The sequence below is a fragment of the Panthera pardus genome, unplaced genomic scaffold, assembly GCF_024362965.1.
Source record: "Panthera pardus isolate Hobbes unplaced genomic scaffold, ASM2436296v1 HiC_scaffold_13, whole genome shotgun sequence".
Classification (NCBI taxonomy): Eukaryota; Metazoa; Chordata; class Mammalia; order Carnivora; family Felidae; genus Panthera; species Panthera pardus.
The window spans coordinates 118,982,857-119,003,281 of record NW_026526688.1 but is presented as its reverse complement, the minus strand read 5'-3'; the positions used below and the strand labels follow the sequence as shown (position 1 = coordinate 119,003,281).

The 20,425-nt window shown below is 37.0% G+C and overlaps 1 protein-coding gene across 4 annotated transcripts in view; it reads right to left on the bottom strand.

Annotated features, from left to right (window-relative positions):
- Positions 1-20,425, bottom strand: part of SLC9B2 (solute carrier family 9 member B2) — a 51,596-nt gene that overhangs the window by 19,366 nt on the left and 11,805 nt on the right. For 3 of the 4 annotated variants that reach the window (XR_002071776.2, XM_019416176.2, XM_019416186.2), the window contains exons 2-7: positions 16,305-16,439; positions 15,441-15,621; positions 9,500-9,670; positions 5,355-5,497; positions 4,143-4,270; positions 2,244-2,419 (exon numbers count right to left, since the gene is read on the bottom strand). Coding sequence is in view for 3 of the 4 variants with exons in the window: in XM_019416176.2 (XP_019271721.2) it covers positions 2,244-2,419; positions 4,143-4,270; positions 5,355-5,497; positions 9,500-9,670; positions 15,441-15,621; positions 16,305-16,394 (889 nt within the window). In the remaining variant the exon portion in view is untranslated. The remainder of the gene's footprint in view (positions 1-2,243; positions 2,420-4,142; positions 4,271-5,354; positions 5,498-9,499; positions 9,671-15,440; positions 15,622-16,304; positions 16,440-20,425) is intronic. The other variant, XM_019416198.2, reaches the window with a different exon arrangement.

The window sequence follows — 20,425 nt, the reverse complement described above, 5'->3', positions numbered from 1 at the left end:
CAATATGCCACACCAAGGTATGCCACTTTGGCATAAAGATGATTTTGAGCAGAAGGCAATTGAGAAGAAACAGAATCAAGAAAAGGTATCTATCTCCTCCTATTTGCCTAAAAGGAGAGCATAAACTTTTAAGGGCATAAATTTTTCCTCTACCAGAAGGACAGAAGTTAACCACTGGGACAACTTCAGACTCTTATCAGCCCAAAGACAGATTCTACTAAGAGCATCCCTAGATACCATTGGTTACCCTATTTGCCTTTCTACAATTTGCTGCCTCTAAAAGTTCAAAGTTCTTTTCTTTTGTCTTGCATTTCACCAAAATTACTGTTTTTTGCTAAGATGTGATATATACATCACATACAGGTTTGAATTGCACGGTTCACTTACATGCAAATTATATATATATTTATATACCAAATTCTAACCACCTCTTTGAGTTAGGCATCACTGAGTAAGTACTCCCCTAGGTAAGCAGGGTGCACATGCTAACAACATGCACAACAGGGTGCACATGCTTTTCTCTTGTTAATTTGTCTTTTGTCATTCTGATTTACAGGGCCCAGCCAATGGACTTAAGGTGGGTAGATGGGCAACAGTTTTTCCTTCCTTACAGTTTTAATCATCTCTCTTATTAAAAGAAAGAAAAAAGAATTACCTCTGTAGTAATTTTATTTAGCTAGAGCAGCTCTATGTTAGATAATGGTGTGACTGTCAGAAACATCTAGCTGTGATAGCAGCAAATGTCTCAAGCTATTACAATAAATAATTTACTATAAATGTATAAAAAGTAGCTAATTAGTTTCAGTCTCTAGTATGTAAGGAAAAAAAAAAAAAGACTTCTTGGACCCACCTCTAAAAATTCTGATTCAGGAAGCCTGGCAGGGCTTGGGATCCATATTTTAAAGAGGCTCCTGGTAGTTCCCATCCAAAACGTCTAAGGACCACATTTAGTGGAGCAGGGCAGAGGGAACACAGCATTGTTGACTAGGAAAGTTCTTTAAACTATCCATAGCCCATACTCCCCAGATTATGAAACCCCAGTACACCCTCCCTCTTGCCCCCTCATCCCTCTTCTTCTCCTCCCGTGTGATTCTAATGCAAACTCTTGCATAAAGCCTGGTTTCTATTCCCAAAGGTTCTGATTTAACTGGTCTAAGGTAGTGCTCACTTACGAGTATTTTTAAAAATTCTCCAGGTAATTCTAGTATGCAGCTGAGGCTGAGAACCATGGTTTCAAAGGTGTATACCAGGAAGGCAGTGAGAACATAAGTTTGGATAGGTACAGTAAAATTAAAGTAAAGACAAGGGTGTAGATTTGACCTAACAGGTAAGAGAGAATCCTCACTGGTTCTTGTACCAAAAAGTAATACTATGAGAGTCATGTTTTGACAAGGTTAATTTACCAGTGATGCACAGCAGTGTATGGAGGTGACCGGATATAAGGAACTTGGGACAGTGGGAAGAGTTGAGGTTCTAGGTAATCAGCCTAAATCCTAAAATGTTATCCCTAGATAACTATGGGAGTAGAGATACTGAGAACATATGACTTCCCAAGAAAATGTGTTCCACAATAATTGGAAGCTAAACTCACTCTACAATTACATTTTGTCAATCGCATGGGATCGCAAATCTTATCTCTGAATCTTGGACATGGTTTAAGAATAAACTTGTGTTGTGCCAAAGGATAGTAAAAGTCTTAAATAATAGTGGGAGACAAAAAATGCTTTACACTCTTCTTTTATTACTGCTTAGCACAAAATACATCCATGTCAGACACTCAGTAAGGAAGTAAGATACCTGTGAAAAATCATTGCCATTATTACCCATAAAATGTTACAGAGAGCAGAAACTGTTCCTATTTTAGAAGAATGCTGTTCCTTTCACTTGGACTGCTCTGTGTCATTGCTGTCTTTGAAAAATCTACTCATCTCTGTGTGAAGTCTCCAAGATTGAGCTTTCTCAGAAGCCTCCATGCAAAAGCTATTCTAATCCTTTCTTAAACTTTGCTACTCAGGATCCCTGTCAATGCATTTACCAGACCATTGGAACAGTCCATGTCCAGAGGGTGAAGGGAGTAAAATAAGCTACTGGTCCCTCCTCAGGTATAGAACTAACCTGTGGAGTTGGTTTCTCCATTTTAATCTGCCGTATTCAGTTATCAAGCAAATATGCCCAGCTTGTAACATCATAATCTATGTCTCTGTAGCGCAAGAGAACAGCACATCGTGAACTGACCAGTTTACCTGTGGAAAAGGCCATGCCCAAGCATGTGTTGAAGCCAGTGATAGCCAGAATATCATCGAAGCTGCCAGCAGCCATAAGTAAGGTTGGGACGCCTTTTTCAACTCCATAGCCTCCTTCCTGCAAAAGGAGCATTGAAGGCACTACGACAGCTGGAGATACAGCACCTAAAACAAAACTAAGTAGGCAGCGCTTTAAACATTTGTGATAGCAGCTTACTCATTATTATTATTATTGTTGAAATTATAATAACATCTACTCTTTTAGAGGTTACACTTTAGACAACTACTGTCTTTCAAATAGCAGTGAAGCACCAAACTGGAAACACACACACACACACACACACACACACACACACACACAAGTTCTACAGAACACTTTTTGAAAGCGTGGCTACAATCAGCCTATATTGGAACCACTTAGGTTGCCCCGAAATATATAGTTATGGGTGGCACAGAAGACCTAATGGGATTAGGTTGCAGGAATCTGCCTTAAAAAAAAAAAAAATAAATAAAAATAAATAAATACATACATACATATATACATACATACATACATAAATACATAAATAAAGCCACGGCGACTGCATGGCTCAGTTGGTTGAGTATCTGACTTTGGCTGAGGTCATGATCTCATGGTTCGTGGATTCGAGCCCCATATCAGGTTTGCTGCTATCAACACAGAGCCCACTTTGGATCCTCTGTCCCCTTCCCCGTTTGCTCTCTCTCAAAAATAAATAAAACATTAAAAAAAATAAAGACGAAACATTTATGGTATGAGGTTTAAAAAACACAGCTGCAGGCTTTTTAAATTGGAACTGACTGGTATTAGGCCTTCTGTTGGGACTTGGTATGTAGAACAAGAGCACAGATTAGAAGAAGCCCATAATGGCAGTGACAGTGATACTAACACTAGCAGCAGCAGTAACAGCAGAAAACATTTTACAGTGTTTACTATGTGCCAAACACCATTTTAAGTGCTCTACATAAATTAACTAATTTAATCCTCACAACAACTCTAAAAGGTAGCTACAATAATTATCTTCATTCTGTAAATGAGGAGACTTCATTCTTGCAAATGAGATGCAGAGAGATTGAATAACTTGCCAAAGTTCACAAATTGGAGTCACAGAGCTGGGATTTAAATCCAGGCAGTATAGCTCTACCGTCTTAACCAGAAGTAAGGATTTCTTGCTTCTTGCCTACTAATTAGTACTAAATTCTTACTAAGTACTTTCATAATTATTTGCTTCTTTTTTTAATGTTTATTTATTTTTGAGAGACAGAGAGAGAGCATGAGTGAGTGAGGGAGGGGCAGAGAGAGAGGGAGACACAGAATCTGAAGCAGGCTCCAGGTTCTGAGCTGTCAGCAGAGAGCCCTACGTGGGGCTCGAACCCACGAACTGTGAGATCTTGACCTGAGCCGAAGTCAGACACTTAACCGATGAGCCACCCAGGCTCCCCTTTATTTATTTACTGCTTATGGCTGTTAACCATTAGAAGAACTGGCAGTGGAAGGAAGAGACAGCAGAACCACCCAATCATAACTGTCTGGTGACAAAAGAAGGAGAAAAGAGTGTTAGGTGTTCATTACTGTTGATATGTTTATTACCCTTTGTATGGACTTTGAGGTGAGATATGGCATCTCTCTCACCAGCATGGAATAAGGTGTAGGTAAAACAACATTAATTCTTCAACTGTTTAAATCATAATGCCTGTAAAAGTTAGATGTATTCTATAAATAGTATATTTTGAAGTTATAATATTTAGATTACGCTGGAATATCCATGTTGTATTTTCTGATGTCCTTAAGAAAATGCTATTATGCATTCTCTGGTATGGAATCAGAGAAAGCCCCAAACATCCCTGCATTGTTTTCATACGAAAAAGAAAAACCATTACCCCAGGATAAATCCCCATTGCCATGGTAAGCCCATTAGAAAGTGGGCCAGAAGTGCAGATGTGCATGCCTCCACAAGACAAGGACCCATGGACAGTCTTATACAAACACCCTTCAACTTCTTCAGGGCCTGAAATATGCAAACAGAAATACAAAAATAATCATTTAAAGACAGAAAGAGATTATGACATCAGACACTTTTCTTCAGTATTCAGACCATGTTTGGATTATCATGAATTTGCCAGGTAATGAGTTCTATTTAACAAACATTTCAGTGTTTGAAGTGTTTTGGAGATAGCTTATTTAGTCCTCATAGCAACACTATGATATAGGTGAAATTACTATCCCCATTATATTTAGATGTCCTCATCTAAAAAGATACAAGTTAAAGTCATTTGTCCAAGATCATGAAATTGGTAAATTGTGCAGCTAGGTTTGAACTCAAGCAGGATGTTCTGTAGTCTGTGCTCATTAATCCCCAAAGTAGCTGATTTAACCCTCTCGGTGTTAGCTTTATTTATAACTTGTGGCCCCAGAATGAGGCCAGGGTGAAAACCTTCATCCCCAAGAACACTCATTCTCTCATTCAAAAATATACGTTAGTAAAAGCAGGAAAAAAGGCATACTTGAGACTCGTCCTATGTATCAAGCAATTTCTTGGGCTGTATAGTTAGCCCTAAGCACTTGCATAAGGCTTTGCATGCCATAAATGTGCTATCCTCTCTCTAGCCTGTTATTTATAAGGATGACCTATATCTCTGTCAGAGAAAAGGGGAGCCTTTATTGTTAGTGCTGTCCCCAGACAGTAATTCCACCTTCCTCCAAGAACGAATATAGGGTCATCTTCTGGGAATAGTCAGTCCTCCGTGAAATAAACTCCATTCTTTTCTTTAAAAAAATTTTTTTTAACATTATTTCATTTTTGAGACACAGAGAGACAGCGCAAGCGGGGGTGGTGTACAGAGAGGGAGACACAGAATCCGAAGCAGGATCCAGGCTCTGAGCTGTCAGCACAGAGCCTGATGTGGGGCTCAAACTCACGAACTGTGAGATCATGACCTGAGCAGACACTTAACCAACTGAGCCACCCAGGCCCCCCTCCATTCTCTTCTTTAGACTGTCACACAAAGTGCCTAAAGCACGGTGATTCTGAATAGTAGCAGTACTAGAAGAGTTCAATTCCTAGTCAACAATTAGAAATTTATACTTCATACCTTTGAATCAAGCCCAAGGCCAGCACGAACCAGTATGATAGACAGGGCTATGCTTCTCAAAGAGGAAGACCACTTATGCTTGATCTGTACATTATCACTGATGACAGGGATATTTCTGACAAGAAACCCAGCAAGAAGCATGCCTAGAATGGAGAAGTCAAACAACTCCTTAGTTGGTTTTCAAATAGAGAAGATATTTTTGGCATTTTTACTTTTTGAGTTCATGTCTCTTTAATATTCTTTTGTTTAACATTTTTGTTTAAATGGATGAAAGACCTAAATGTGAGATAGGAAACCATCAAAATCCTAGAGGAGAACAGATAGCAACCTCTTTGACTTTGGCTGTAGCAACTTCTTACTAGACACATTGCTGGAGGCAAAAGAAACAAAAGCACAAATGAACTAATGGGACCTCATTTAGATAAAAAGCTTCTGCACAGCAACGGAAACAATCAACAAAACAAAAAGGCAGCCTATGGAATGGGGGAAGATATTTGCAAGTGACATATCGGATAAAGGGTTAGTATTCAAAATCTATAAAGAACTCACCAAACTCAACACCCAAAAAACAATCCAGTGAAAAAATGAGAAGACATGAATCGACACTTTTCCATCATGCAGATGGCTAACAGATGCATGAAAAGATGCTCAATCTCACTCATCATCAGGGAAATACAAATCAAAACCATGATGGGATACCACCTCACACCTGTCAGAATGGTTAAAACTAACACAAGAAACAACAGATGTTGGTGAGGCTGTGGAGAAAGGAACAGTCTTATGCTGTTGGTGGGAATGCAAATTAGTGTGGCCACTCTGGGAAACACTTATGGAGGCTCCTCAAAAAGTTAAAAATAGAACTACCCTATGATGTAGCAATTGCACGCTAGGTATTTACCCAAAGGATACAAAAATATAGATTCAAAGGGTACATGCCCTCTGATGTTTATAGCAGCATTATCAATAATAGCAAACTACAGAAAGAGCCCAAATGTCCACTGACTGATTGATTAATAAATAAAGAAGATATGGTATATATATATATATATATATATATATATATATATATATATATGAAGCTTCTTATATATATATATATAAGAAGATATGGTGTGTGTGTATATATATATATATATATATATATATATATATATATATACAATGGAATATTAGCCATCAAAAAGAATGAAGTCTTGCTATTTGCAACAACGTGGATGGATATTATATATCCATATCCATAATATTAGTATATTATATATCCATATCCATAATATTAGTATATTATGCTAAGTGTAATAAGTCAGAGAAAAACAAATATCATATGATTTCACTCACATGTGGAATTTAGGAAACAAAACAGATGAACATATGTGAAGGGAAAAAAAAGACAGGGAAGCAAACCATAAGATACTCTTTTTTTTTCTTTGAATTTTATTTTTTTATTTTTCTTTTTTTATTATTTTTAAATATGTATGTATGTATGTATGTATGTATGTATGTGTATTTATATCCTAGTTAGTTAGCATATAGTGCAATAATGATTTCAGGAGTAGATTCCAGTGATTCATCACCTATGTACAGCACCCAGTGCTCATCCCAACAAGTGTCTTCCTTAATGCCCCTTACTCATTTAGTCCATCTACCTGCTCATAATCCATAAGATACTCTAAATGATAAAGAACAAATTGAGATTTGATGGAGGGAGGTGGGTGGGGAGATGGGCTAGATGGGTGATGGGTATTAAGGAGGGCACTTGTTAATGATGGGCACTGGGTGTTATATGCAAGATGAATCACTAAATTCTATTCCTGAAACCAATATTACATTATATGTTAACTAACTATAATTTAAATAAAATTTTCAATAAAAAGTTAAAATAATATACTACATTAGAGGAGCTAAGAAAAGCCTTTAATATGCAAATAAAAATCATTAGAATCAGTAATGCAGTATTCAGATAGAAATGTGATCAAATTATAAATATAAAATGTTTTAATACAATGCCTAATTCAGTCACTCTTTTATGTGCAAATAGTAAACAGCTCCTGAAGTTATTTGCTATGTCAGATTACCTGAATTATCAACAAATACCTATGTGGATTCTATTTCACCCTCAAGCCAGGTAATTTAACAAAAAATACATAACTTGCGAGGCGCCTGGGTGGTTCAATCCATTGAGCATTCTGACTTTGATTCAGGTCATGATCTCATGGTTCGTGAGTTTGAGCATCGCTTCTGGCTCTGTGCTGACAGCATGGAGCCTGGAGACTGCTTCAGATTCTGGGTCTCCCCTCCCCTACCTGTGCTCTCTCTCTCAAAAAATAAACATTAAAAAAAATAAAAAAATAAAAAAAACATTAAAAAATAAACATGAAAAAAAAATTTAAAAAAATCCTTGCTTTCCAAAGACTTGTGAGTTATGAAGAAATGGACATTGCTCTGTCAGGTCAGCTTCTGATTCTTCTTTCATTCAGCCATTTACTGTTTACCAAATGCCTTCAGTATTTTAGACAGTACAGTAGGTAGTAGAAGTATAATAATGAACAAAAACTTGGTACTACATCTCAACAAGTTTTCAGCCTCTAGGGGAGTGAGATAAACTGACAACCTCAATTTTATGGAAGCATAAGGAAGTGTTGTATGAGTGAGAGAAGAGTAGTAAGTCAGAGGGATCCAAACAAGGGGAAGAACCGGGTGGAGAGTCAAGAAGTTTCTGGATGGGTTAGCAGTTTCTTCCAAGGTATGAAGAGGAAGTATGACACATTCTGGGAAGTGTCAGTAGTTGACAGTGACTGAGGGAGCTGAGGAGTTTGCTAGAGAATCCTGCCCTCACTGATACCACATGCCCCTACAACAGGAAAGAGAGACTTCTCCACCAGACACTGGGCTTCCAGACTGTTCTTCTCTAGCAGTACCCTCTTCTCAGCATGACCTTACAAGCATTACACATTAAATGACTAAACAAACTTACTATTGTTGCCATGTTCTGTATGTAAGCTATGAGAATGGAGACTAATGACAAGCACAGCTTTTGTGACTTGCTCCAGACACCGCTAGGCCAGGAAGCATCACTGCCATTTAATCTAGAAGAAGGTCTCATAAAGTTTTGAATTCTGCAGTTACGGTCTTTCCAGAATTTTTGAAAGTGGGAACTAGCCAACCACAGTTGTTTTTTAAAGAGTAATAAGGATAACACATGCTCATGGTGAATTAAAACATCACCAACAAGTAGGAAGTGACAAGTACATGTCCTATTCCAACTGCAAACTTTCGATCTTCATTCTCCGAAGATTTTCACTCTTAAGGGTTTTCTTTGCCTTTCCAGAAAAGTTTGTATACCTATGTAAGCATGCCTCAGTATGAGTGTTCGTGTGCCTCATTTTCTAATAGTAGAAATAGTATCTCATTGTTTGGAAGTACTATAATTTTTTGAACCAATTAATGGACTTTAAGGAACTTTTCAGATTTTTCATTACAAATAGTGCTGAAATGAGCACAGTTCAAAAGAAATAATAATCTAACAAGGACTCAAAAATATGTTAAGAGTTTCTTTTGGAGTTTTGGGGGGGGGCACAAGAGGAAGCATTTTTTTGTTCTCCAAATGAATGTGACAACAACTTCCCTGGGACACTGTTTCTGGATGGTCTGGATTGATATGGCCACCTGATACTGATCTGGCAGACGACCCCTTCACTCCTTTTTCAATGATGTGAGTGACTTACAATACATTGGGCCCTAGTTTTGTAGCATTTCTGTCTTATAGTTACTTCTACCATGGTTGATGTTAAGCTACCAACACGATGTCAGTGAATGTGCAGTTGGGAAGAGAGAGCCAGTGGCACAGCACTATATATTGTTTCCATAATTTCAAGAGCCTAGATAAGGGGAAAATGCTGTAAGTGATTAGTTTTGAGTATCTATTGGATTTATTTTTAATGCAAGTTATTTAATTGTAAATATATATAATTTAATTTTTAAAAATTTCTGTGTTTAACAACTGGCTTACCAAACTCAAAATTTAATAATTGGCTTTGGCTCCAACACATCAAATACAGAAACATTTTATATTTATTTCCCAAAGCTTCCCAAACTACAGTTTTTAAAATATGATTTACTCTTGAAGTCAGAAGGTATTTAGCACTTACCTAGAAGAGGAGGCAGTGGAGGTAATGTTGGTAACTTAATGAGCCCCAAAAGTTTACCTCCAATGATGGCACAATAGAATAGGATTATAATTCCAAATAGGTTTCCTCCAGGAAGACATTCGCTGGTAGTAATTGACCAAACTACAGCCCACAGAAGAACAACCATGGTAACTGAAATAAACCAGGAAAACTAGTTTCTATCAGTAAGTTGTCATATGGTTTCAATATAATATAAAAATTTTAAAAATATCGAACATACATACAAGTATTTATAACCATGTGTAAATTTTAGAAAGCATCAGTAATATGAACAATTGGGTAATAATTACCAACCATCTTAAGAAATAGGATATTACCAGTGCCTTTGGATCCACCCATGTGTCCCTCTTAATCCCATCTCCCATCTCCTTTCACACCGTCAGAAGGAACTACGATCTTGAATTTTTTTTTATCATTCCTCCTTTTTCCTTTATAATTTTACCATAAATATTCACTCGTTAATAAAAAGGGAAACACTGGCTATCTTTACTCTCTTCATAGGAACATGAGAATACCTGAATAATCACATTCTAGTATTTTAGTTCTGTCTTGAATTAAACACTATTATTGTTTCTTTTCTATAGTCAATGTTGGTTTAGAATTATCCATATACTCACCTATTTTCCGTTTTGATCATTATTCATTATGGCAACTCAAATTTTTTATCTGGGACAATTATTTTGTTGCCTAAAGTATTTCCTTTAATAGAGGTATTTCTATTAGAAGGTGAAACATGTTTCCTTGTTTGAAAACCTTGTGTTGTACTAAAGTTTACACTGAAACAACAAAGACTCATGGGAAAACAGTTGGGTAGACAACTCAAAGCTTAAATCCAGTGACCAAAGTATTGACAAAAACAGTAATGATCCTAATAAAAGTGCTAGTGCAGTTAAATCTCCACTGGCATTTGCATTTCACAGTCTCTTTTTGGCAGACTCAAACCCTTGGAACCACACGTATTATTTCGAGATGTAGAACCTTGAAAGCATTTGCTTTAAATAGTAAGCAGTTCCATCCAAATCTGATCCAGATTATAGCTTTCTCCATCAATCAAATATTTGTTGTTGTTGTTTTAACTGAGGGAAAGTGTTGGCAGCTACTTTGTTTGTAATGTCAGCTTCTACATCCATATATGGTTTCATTAGATAGTTTAATGGTCTAGAAAGTTTAAAAAGCCTCTGAAACCCCTAAACCAGCAACTAACTGTCTGAAAAAAAAAAAAGTACTTCTATAGGGAGTTCAGCTTTTTAAAAAGTCTTCATTTTAGTAAGGCTTTATCTTTAATTGTAAGGAATCATATATCTGACCTTTTTTGTCTGTTTTTGTTTTTCAATGCATTTTGTATTCACATGCTATTGTTTGGTGATGTAAAATATTAACATGGCAGGAGAAATTATGTACAAATGCAAATTTTCATGTTACACTAACACAATTCCTCATTTACCATCATATATGAACTAATTCATAGTTCAGAAACAGTGCACCAGAGCATGCTATATTTCTCATGAAGATCTGTTGGTAACAAATTCTTAGTTTTATTGATCTGGAATTATCTTTATTCTCATTCTTAAAAGATAATTTTTCAGGGTATACAGTTCTAGGTTGAGAGTTACTGTCTCCCAGTTCCTTTAAAATACTGTCCCTTGGTTTTCTGGCTTTTATTGTTGTTTTTAAGTGCCTTTTAAGAATTTTTTTTTCCTTTGGCTATTTAAAAAAAATTTTTTTTTAATGTTTAAGACAGAGAGAGAGAGAGAGAGAGAGAGAGAGAGAGAGAGAGAGAGAGAGAACGAGTGGGGGAGGGGCAGAGAGAGAGGGAAACACAGAATCTAAAGCAGGCTCCCGGCTCTCAGCTGTCAGCACAGAGCCCGACATGGGGCTCGAACTCACAGACCATGAGATCATGACCTGAGCCCAAGTCGGACGCTTAGCTGACTGAGCCACCCAGATGCCCCTCCTTTGGCTATTTTTAAGATCTTTCTTTTTCTTTGGTTTTCTGCAATTTCAGTGTGATCTGTTCAGTACTTATGTTAATTTCCATATGGCTTCCTTTTAGTTTGTTTAGGATTTATGTTTTCCATCCATTCTGGAACATTCTGTCTTTATTTCTTCAAATATTTCCTCTTCCCTATTCTTTTCCCTGTATTTTTCTGGAACTATGATTAAATCATTGAACAGTCACAGTCTCTTCTCCATTTGGGTAAGCCCAGTTTTCATATCGTCCATTTTTTTTCTGTGTGTACTGCATTGTAATCTCTTCAGACCTATTTACTAGATTACCAATTTTCTTTTCACTTAATCTGCCTAATCTACTGAGTTTGAAATTTCAATTACTTTATTATATCTTTCATTTCTAGAAGTTGGTGCTTATTGAAATGTGTTCATTTTTGTAAATAGTTTCTTGTTTTATACTTATATTTGTTACCTCCTCTTTAATTTCTTCATAGTTATTGAAAATATTTTTTATTTCTGATAATGCAAATTTTTGAAACGTGTTTCCTTGTGCATGTTGTGATTTTTGTTTTTGTTTTGTTGCTTTTGTTTTTGGCAACAGTGAGCTCTTCCCTGAAACTTAATCTTTGGGAATTGCTGGAGTTGAATGTCAGTTTTCCCAGATAGGATATGAATTTGCCCCTACCATGTGCTTACAATCTTAACAATCCGGGACTACTTTTAGATATATTTTCAGCTTGAGGTTTTTTTCTGTGACTTTGGAACACAGATCAGCATGAAGTTACACATATTTAGTGGAGACTCTTTTCTTGCCCAGACAGCACTACAGTTCAGACAGTCAGGTTTAGCTGCGGGCCCCCTCTGCAGGGCAGGTTTACCTCAAATGCATCATTACATTGGGTTCCAGCTTTGTATGGGTGAGAAGGAGTGATTTCTCCTCTTTCTCCCAACCTGGGCAGACCCATGCATAGCCTCTTATACTCTCATGGTTCTCAAAATGAATCTCAAGTTCACTGGTGTTTTGCAGAAGCCACAGAGCGAAAGCCAGCTTGAGTGCTTATTTATCTCTCCTAGTCATACTGTTTTTAATGTCTGATGATTTCCTGTTTTCTTGACAGATAAAAGGTATATTCAAAGAGACATAAAATATTGTTTTCAGATGTTTTCATTGACATAAGTGAGAGGGCTGTTCATTGAATGTCATCTACCCCATTGCTAGAGATCAAATCCAATGTCCCATTTTTTAACCCTCACAGAATTATTACAGATTTTGTAGGCTGTGATGCTATGAAATAACTAAAGCGCCTTTTGTATCTTCCAGTTGGGTAGAGAAGCTGAAATTTCTATATAGTATGGGAAGTGTAATGGAAAAGTAGGAATTTTAAACTACTAAAATTTACTTTATCATAGCACAAAATCAGTTTTGTACAAAATTCAGAAAGGTAGAATTAAGTTTTCCACTTCAAGACCACTTTTCTTTTAAACCTCTAACATTCCTTTCCTTTTTCATATTCAAAATGCAGTTCTAAATAAATAGTAAGTGTATATTTACAGGGTTTCTCTAAATCACATTTAATTCAGTTAGTAATTTGCTTCTCATTTATGATTTTGGAAAATCAGATTTACTTAAGAGAAATATGTAAATATACTGAAGTGATACAGGAAGGAGTATAGGGGAAAAAAAAAAAAAAGAACAATCTTGTAAGCCTAAGCAACAGAAGCACAGGAAAACAAGTGAAGAGGTGTTTATATATTATGAGTTCGCATTTCTCAGGCACCTTTATGGACAACGATCATAGAATTTTTAAAAAATGACTCTCTGGGATACCTGGGTGGCTTAGTCGGTTGTGCAACCAACTCTTGATTTTGGCTCAGGTCATTATCCCAGGGTCATAGGATCAAGCCCTGTGTCTGCCTCTGCACTGAGCACGGAACCTGCTTAAGATTCTCTCTCTTCTGGGGCACCTGGGTGGCTCAGTCAGTTAAGCATCTGACTCTGGCTCAGGTCATGATCTCACGGTTCGTGAGTTTGAGCCCCACGTTGGGCTCTGTGCTGACAGCTCAGAGCCTGGAGCCTGCTTTAGATTCTGTGTCTCCCTCTGTCTCTGACCCTCCCCCCATTCATGCTCTGTCTCTGTCTCAAAAATAAATAAACGTTAAAAAATTTTTTTTTAAAAAAGATTCTCTCTCTTCCTCTCCCTGTGCCTGTCCCCCACCCCCTTTCTCTCTAAAAATAAAAAAAAAAAAAATTAAAAAATGAGTCTCCAAATCACATCATTCATTTATACCCTTTCCCTAATGCAATCACTATCTGTTCTACTGTAAATGTTTTAACTAGAAATGTGCCATGATTTGAATGGTGAAATTTCAAAAAAATAATAAATAGGACAGAAAAGGTATTAAATTATATGTTGTCTTATCAACTGGTATATATTTTGGAACCTGTTTTTCTCTACATTTTTTAAATAAAGTTTGAGATTTTTTTCTCATGCTAGTTTATAGACTTACCTCATTTTATAAAAATATATGTAGAGCCTAGAGTATAACTGGGCTTCAACTGTCCCAGTTGAGAATGGTAAAAATGTTTTTCAGAGCTCACAAATGAAGTATAACAATAACTGAGTCTGATTTTTTAGTAAACACAACTTTTAGATCAAATGTATTATATTCTTCAACATATTTACTTTGGGAAGATATGTATTTACTCTAGTGGTGCTGTCGCTCCTCAATATCATTTTGAAATTGTCTTCAAATTCTCATTTATAGGGTGCCTGGGTGGCTCAGTCAGTTAAGTGTTCAACTCTCCGTTTTGGCTCAAAGTCATGATCTCACGGTTTCATGAGTTCGAGCCCTGTATTGGGCTCTGTGCTGGCAATGTAATGCCTGCCTGGGATTCTCTCTCTCCCTCTCTCTCTACCCCTCCCCCACTCGCACTGTCTCTGTCTCTCTCAAAATAAATAAATAAACTTAAAAAATTAACAAAAAGTCAGCATTTATAGACAATTTTCAAAGCCCTTCTTTTTCCTACTACATTTCCTCCAATGTACAAAATATATACACTTCACACACACCCTCTCTCTCTCTCTCTCTCTCTCACACACACACACACACACACACACACACACACACACACACACAATTTCCTTTCTGAACAAAAAAAACAGGATTACTGAATCTGAATATCCATCTATTCTTCAAATTGATATCATAATAATGTTTGGCTCCCTCCAAAAACCAAATCTATTCCTCAAAGACAGTATGTGAAATAGTGCTGAGATAAACTCCCAAAGAAAAGTCCTCCAGGGGTGCCCGGGTGGCTCAGTTGGTTAAGTGTCCAACTTCAGTTCAGGTCATGATCTCATGGTTTGTTGATCTCATGGTTTGTGAGTTCGAGCTCCACAGTGGTCTCTCTACTGTCAGCACAGAGCCTGCTTCAGATCCTCTATCTCCCTCTCTCTGCCCCTCCACTGCCCATGTGCTCTTTCTCTCTCAAAAATAAATAAAACATTAAAAAAAAGAAAAATCTCCCAAATATTTTAGGTAATAGTAGTTGTACTGGAGTAAGTTGGATTGGAAACCAAGATTCTTACAAAATGATGGATTCATTTGGAAGCATAAATTAAGCTGTTTGTTCAAACATTAGTTGCATTACTTAATAACGATTAAACCCAACATTTATGTAGTGCCTTTCTGTTTACAGGTGATTTCTCATTTTTCTCATTGGAGGCCAAATGTAATCCTGTGAAATTACTCACAGACAGAAAAGGAAAATGTCTTTGATCTCTGCTCTTTTCCTGCTAGCTGGAATGGTAGTAGCAATAGCACTCTAGTTTTTATGTATACAGAAGTAAACTTCTTTTTGTTCTTTAAACCATATTATTTTGGAATCTCTCATTAAAACAATTTCATCTTTTACCGTCTCTTTCTGAATTATTTTTTACCATTTACATACCATTTGTTATCCCTCTAGCCAGCAAGCCATGTGGAGGGCAAGCAAATGTTTGTCCTAGTCTTCGCAAATTATTTGATTCAGTTGGTATTTCTTGTAGCTTTTTTTCACTGCTATTCAGGAGGTTACTTCCTTCTGTTGGTTCTTTTGCATCTATTCCTTTAGAGTTCATAACTGCTTCCTCCTGTGTTTAAAACAATTTAAGAATACTTAAAACGGTTATATCTGCTGTACATATTTATAGCTATCGAGTCATCAAATCACAAATCAAATTTTTACTGCTAGAATCAAGGCTAACACTTTATAGTGGAAATGCAGAGCTATACTAATAGCTAATCAGTGAATGCTTGGAACAAGAATTATGTTAGAGGAATATTTACCATTGAGTCACTATTTGTAGCATTATAAATCCTTGGGGTACACATACTATTTCATTTTGTTTTACAATACTGGGTTTAAAAATTAGCCTACTTAAGATATCCTTCAAGGCAATAGTTGGTTAATATATTAAAGTGGTTCAGAAAAAATAACTATTTGTGGTAAAAATGAATTCAAATTCATTCATCTACTTGAATTTAAGCAATAAAAAGGGAGGGAAGTAATCACAACCATTCTAGGGGTGAGGCTGGGAACACAAAGCATTTCACAGGCTCTCTATTTTTCCAGCCTCGTGTAGGGCCAGCTGCTAATGAATCTGGGAAAACTGGTAGTCACACCTACTGTACAAATTTGGGGATTAAAAATGGGAAGAACTGTTAATTGAGTGATAGAGCATGAAGAGAACACAACTGTATCAGAGATTTGGAAATATATAGTCCCTCTCTTAAGGAAATGGTTGGAATGCTCTATATTTGATCGTAGGTTTACCTGTGTTTCTTGATATGTAGAGGCTGTGTGGTCCATTCCTGTGGATGGTGTGAAATCTTCATGTTCAATTGCTTTATCTTCATCTCCCATGATTTATAATTAAAAATAAGATGACACAAGGGAGAGGAACGGGAACTGTTTCGAAGGAGAAATAGTACAGATATGTAGCATCAACTTGAGATTTATATGAATGAATTAAGCAGCAATTTGAACAATTTAAATGAGTGAATTGTACTTATTTTTTCCCTTGGAACTCTGAATGTCTAAAATATTTTATTTTATTTATTTATTTTTATTTATTTATTTATTTATTTTTTTAAATTTTTTTTCAACGTTTTTTATTTATTTTTGGGACAGAGAGAGACAGAGCATGAACGGGGGAGGGGCAGAGAGAGAGGGAGACACAGAATCTGAAACAGGCTCCAGGCTCCGAGCCATCAGCCCAGAGCCTGACGCGGGGCTCGAACTCACGGTCCGCGAGATCGTGACCTAGCTGAAGTCGGACGCTTAACCGACTGCGCCACCCAGGCGCCCCTAAAATATTTTAAATTAGACTATTCTTAACTTTCAATTGCTAACCTTTTCTTTGATTACAATATGTTATACTAATTCTTATTTACTTTCTACCTCTCCTGAAAAAGCCCTTGTTTATCATATTTTTATATGATGTCTTTCCCACCCTGTTTTCTGAGTTATATTTCAAATATTCCAAGCAATACTACTGTTAAATCGTTCTCTCTAATGGTCGGGCTTGATGAAACAGGAAATCTCCAGGCAATTTTTCTTTTTTTCTTTCTTTGTTTCTTTGTTTCTTTGTTTCTTTGTTTCTTTCTTTCTTTCTTTCTTTCTTTCTTTCTTTCTTTCTTTCTTTCTTAATATAATTTATTGTCAAATTGGCTTCCATACAACACCCAGTGCTCATCCCAACAAGTGCCCTCCTCAATGCCCACCACCCACTTTCCCCTCTCTTCCCCCCTATCAACCCTCAGTTCGTTCTCTGTATTTAAGAGTCTCTTATGGCTTGCCTCCCTCCCTCTCTGTAACTTTTTTCCCCTTCCCCTTCCCCTTCCCCAAGGTCTTCTGTTAAGTTTCTCAAGATCCACACATGAGTGAAAACATATGGTATCTGTCTTTCTCTGACTGACCTATTTCACTTAGCATAATACCCTCCAGTTCCATCCACGTTGCTGCAAATGGCCAGATTTCATCCTTTCTCATTGCCAAGTAGTATTCCATTGTGTATATAAACCACAATTTCTTTATCCATTCATCAGTTGATGGACATTTAGCCTCTTTCCATAATTTGGCTATTGTTGAAAGTGCTGCTATAAACATTGGGGTACAAGTGCCCCTATGCATCAGCACTCCTGTATCCCTTGGGTAAATTCTTAGCAGAGCTATTGCTGGATCATAGGGTAGTTCTATTTTTAATTTTTTGAGGAACCTCTACACTGTTTTCCAGAGAAGCTGCACCAGTTTGCATTCCCACCAACAGTGCAAGAGGGTTGCCATTTCTCCACATCCTCGCCAGCATCTGTAGTCTCCTGATTTGTTCATTTTAGCCACTCTGACTGGTCTGAGGTGGTATCTCAGTGTGATTTTGATCTGTATTTCCCTGATGAGGAGCGACGTTGAGCATCTTTTCATGTGCCTGTTGGCCATCTGGATGTCTTCTTTAGAGAAGTGTCTATTCATGTCTTCTGCCCATTTCTTCACTGGATTATTTGTTTTTTGGGTGTGGAGTTTGGTGAGCTCTTATAGATTTTGGATACTAGCCCTTTGTCCGATTTGTCATTTGCAAATATCTTTTCCCATTCTGTCAGTTGCCTTTTAGTTTTGTTGATTGTTTCCTTTGCAGTGCAGAAGGTTTTTATCTTGATGAGGTCCCAATAGTTCATTTTTGCTTTTAATTCCCTTGCCTTTGGAGATGTGTCGAGTAGGAAATTGCTGTGGCTGAGGTCAAAGAGGTTGTTGCCTGTTTTTTTCTCTAGTGTTTTGATGGTTTCCTGTCTCACATTTAGGTCTTTCATCCATTTTGAGTTTATTTCTGTGTATGGTGTAAGAAAGTGGTCTAGTTTCATTCTTCTGAATGTTGCTGTCCAGTTCTCCCAGCACCATTTGCTAAAGAGACTTTTTTCCATTGGATACTCATTCCAGCTTTGTCAAAGATTAGTTGGCCATACATTTGTGGGTCCCATTCTGGGTTCTCTATTCTATTCCATTTGTCCATGTGTCTGTTTTTGTGCCAGTACCATGCTGTCTTGATGATTACAGCTTTGTAGTAGAGGCTAAAGTCTGGGATTGTGATGCCTCCCACTTTGGTTTTCTTCTTCAATATTACTTTGGCTATTCGGGGTCTTTTATGGTTTCATACAAATTTTAGGATTGTTTGTACTAGCTCTGAGAAGAATGCTGGTGCAATTTTGATTGGGATTGCATTGAATGTGTAGATTGCTTTGGGTAGTATTGACATTTTAACAATATTTATTCTTCCAATTCATTGCTTCTTGGCCTTTTGGCTAAGATCAAGTGTATTCTTCCAATCCATGAGCATGGAATGTTTTTCCATTTCTTTGTGTCTTCTTCAATTTCCTTCATAAGCGCTAGGCAATTTTTCAATGTTGAAATGAGTCACCAAAGAAAAATCTATGGATTCCATCATTTTCAGAGAAATTAGAATCACTAATTCTTGTCTGGTTCATATTTCTAAATTAAAGTTAAAATAATAACATTGGTTGAGCAGCCACAATGTCTTAGACAACTGAGACATGTTGGTAGTCACTGTAGGTAATTCAAAGATTACAAAAACATATTTTTTGTTCTCTATAGGCTGACGATATACCAGGAAAAATAAACTTACATGAAGTAACTAAAAAACCTGTAGGACAGACCTATAGCTTGACTCTGTAAACTACTTCAATCTCCTCTCTCTTGGCTTCTCATGCTATATAGGCTGAACAACCAAATACTCCAATTCCTGGCCACTTCTGTAGCTATAGATAGCCATGTGTCACAGTTCTGTGTAATGAGATATAAGTGAGAGTCCCTAGGGAGAACTTTCATTCCCAGACTATAAGGCAAGGCTTTTTGAAGATCATACTTTTATTCTTTGTCCTCTAACATTTCTCCTTCTTCTTCCTAGAATGTAGATACACTGCCTGGAGGGCCAGTGACCATCTCTCAACCACGAGAAGAAAAAGCCCTATACTAAGGAGAGTAGAAAATTAAGATAGGAGGAGCTGGTTCCTTGACGATACCCTTTAATTGCTCCATCAGTCTTGGATGCCAAGCTTCAAGTTAATTGTTGAAGCTATTGTTAGTCAAGTGTTATTTTTACTAGTAATCAAACTTACTTCTAATGCAACAAGTATAATGATATTATAATAGAAGCACGAACTACAAACCCTGGTATAAGCAAAGGGAAAATTATGTGAGAGAAGGGAAACTCTAAATCAATACATTTGAGTGTCTAATATGTGCCATACACTATGCTAGGCTATAAAGATAAGGATTAATTAGACAAGACACCTGCCTCAAGGAATAATTTTCTGTTTAAAAAAGTGCCAAGAGGGGCGCCTGGGTGGCTCAGTTGGTTGAGCATCCAACTTCGGCTCAGGTCATGATCTCGCGGTTGGTGGGTTCAAGCCCCACATCGGGCTCTGTGCTGATGGCTCAGAGCCTGGAGCCTGCTTCCGATTCTGTGTCTCCCTCTCTCTCTGCCTCTCCCCCATTCGTGTTCTGTCTCTCTCTTTCAAAAATGAATAAATGTTAAAAAAAGTGCCAAGATATTTGCATTTAATATTCCCAAGAAAATTATATCCTTTCTACCACTACCACCCTCACCATCACCATCATCACCATTTTTCTTCCTTACAAAATACAATGTTGGCCAGGGTGGTATCTCAAAAAACCTTCAGTTTGGTTTTTATATTACATATAATAAGTTCATGTACATATAATAATATATATGTGTGTATGTATGTAGATATAATTTTTTAAATTTATAAATTTATTCCAAAATTTAGACTCATAATGAGAAATAATGGCATTTTGATAGGAAGAATGTTGGGCTCAGAGAACCCTTGTCTTGAAGGTATGGAGGCATGGAATCCAGTGGGATG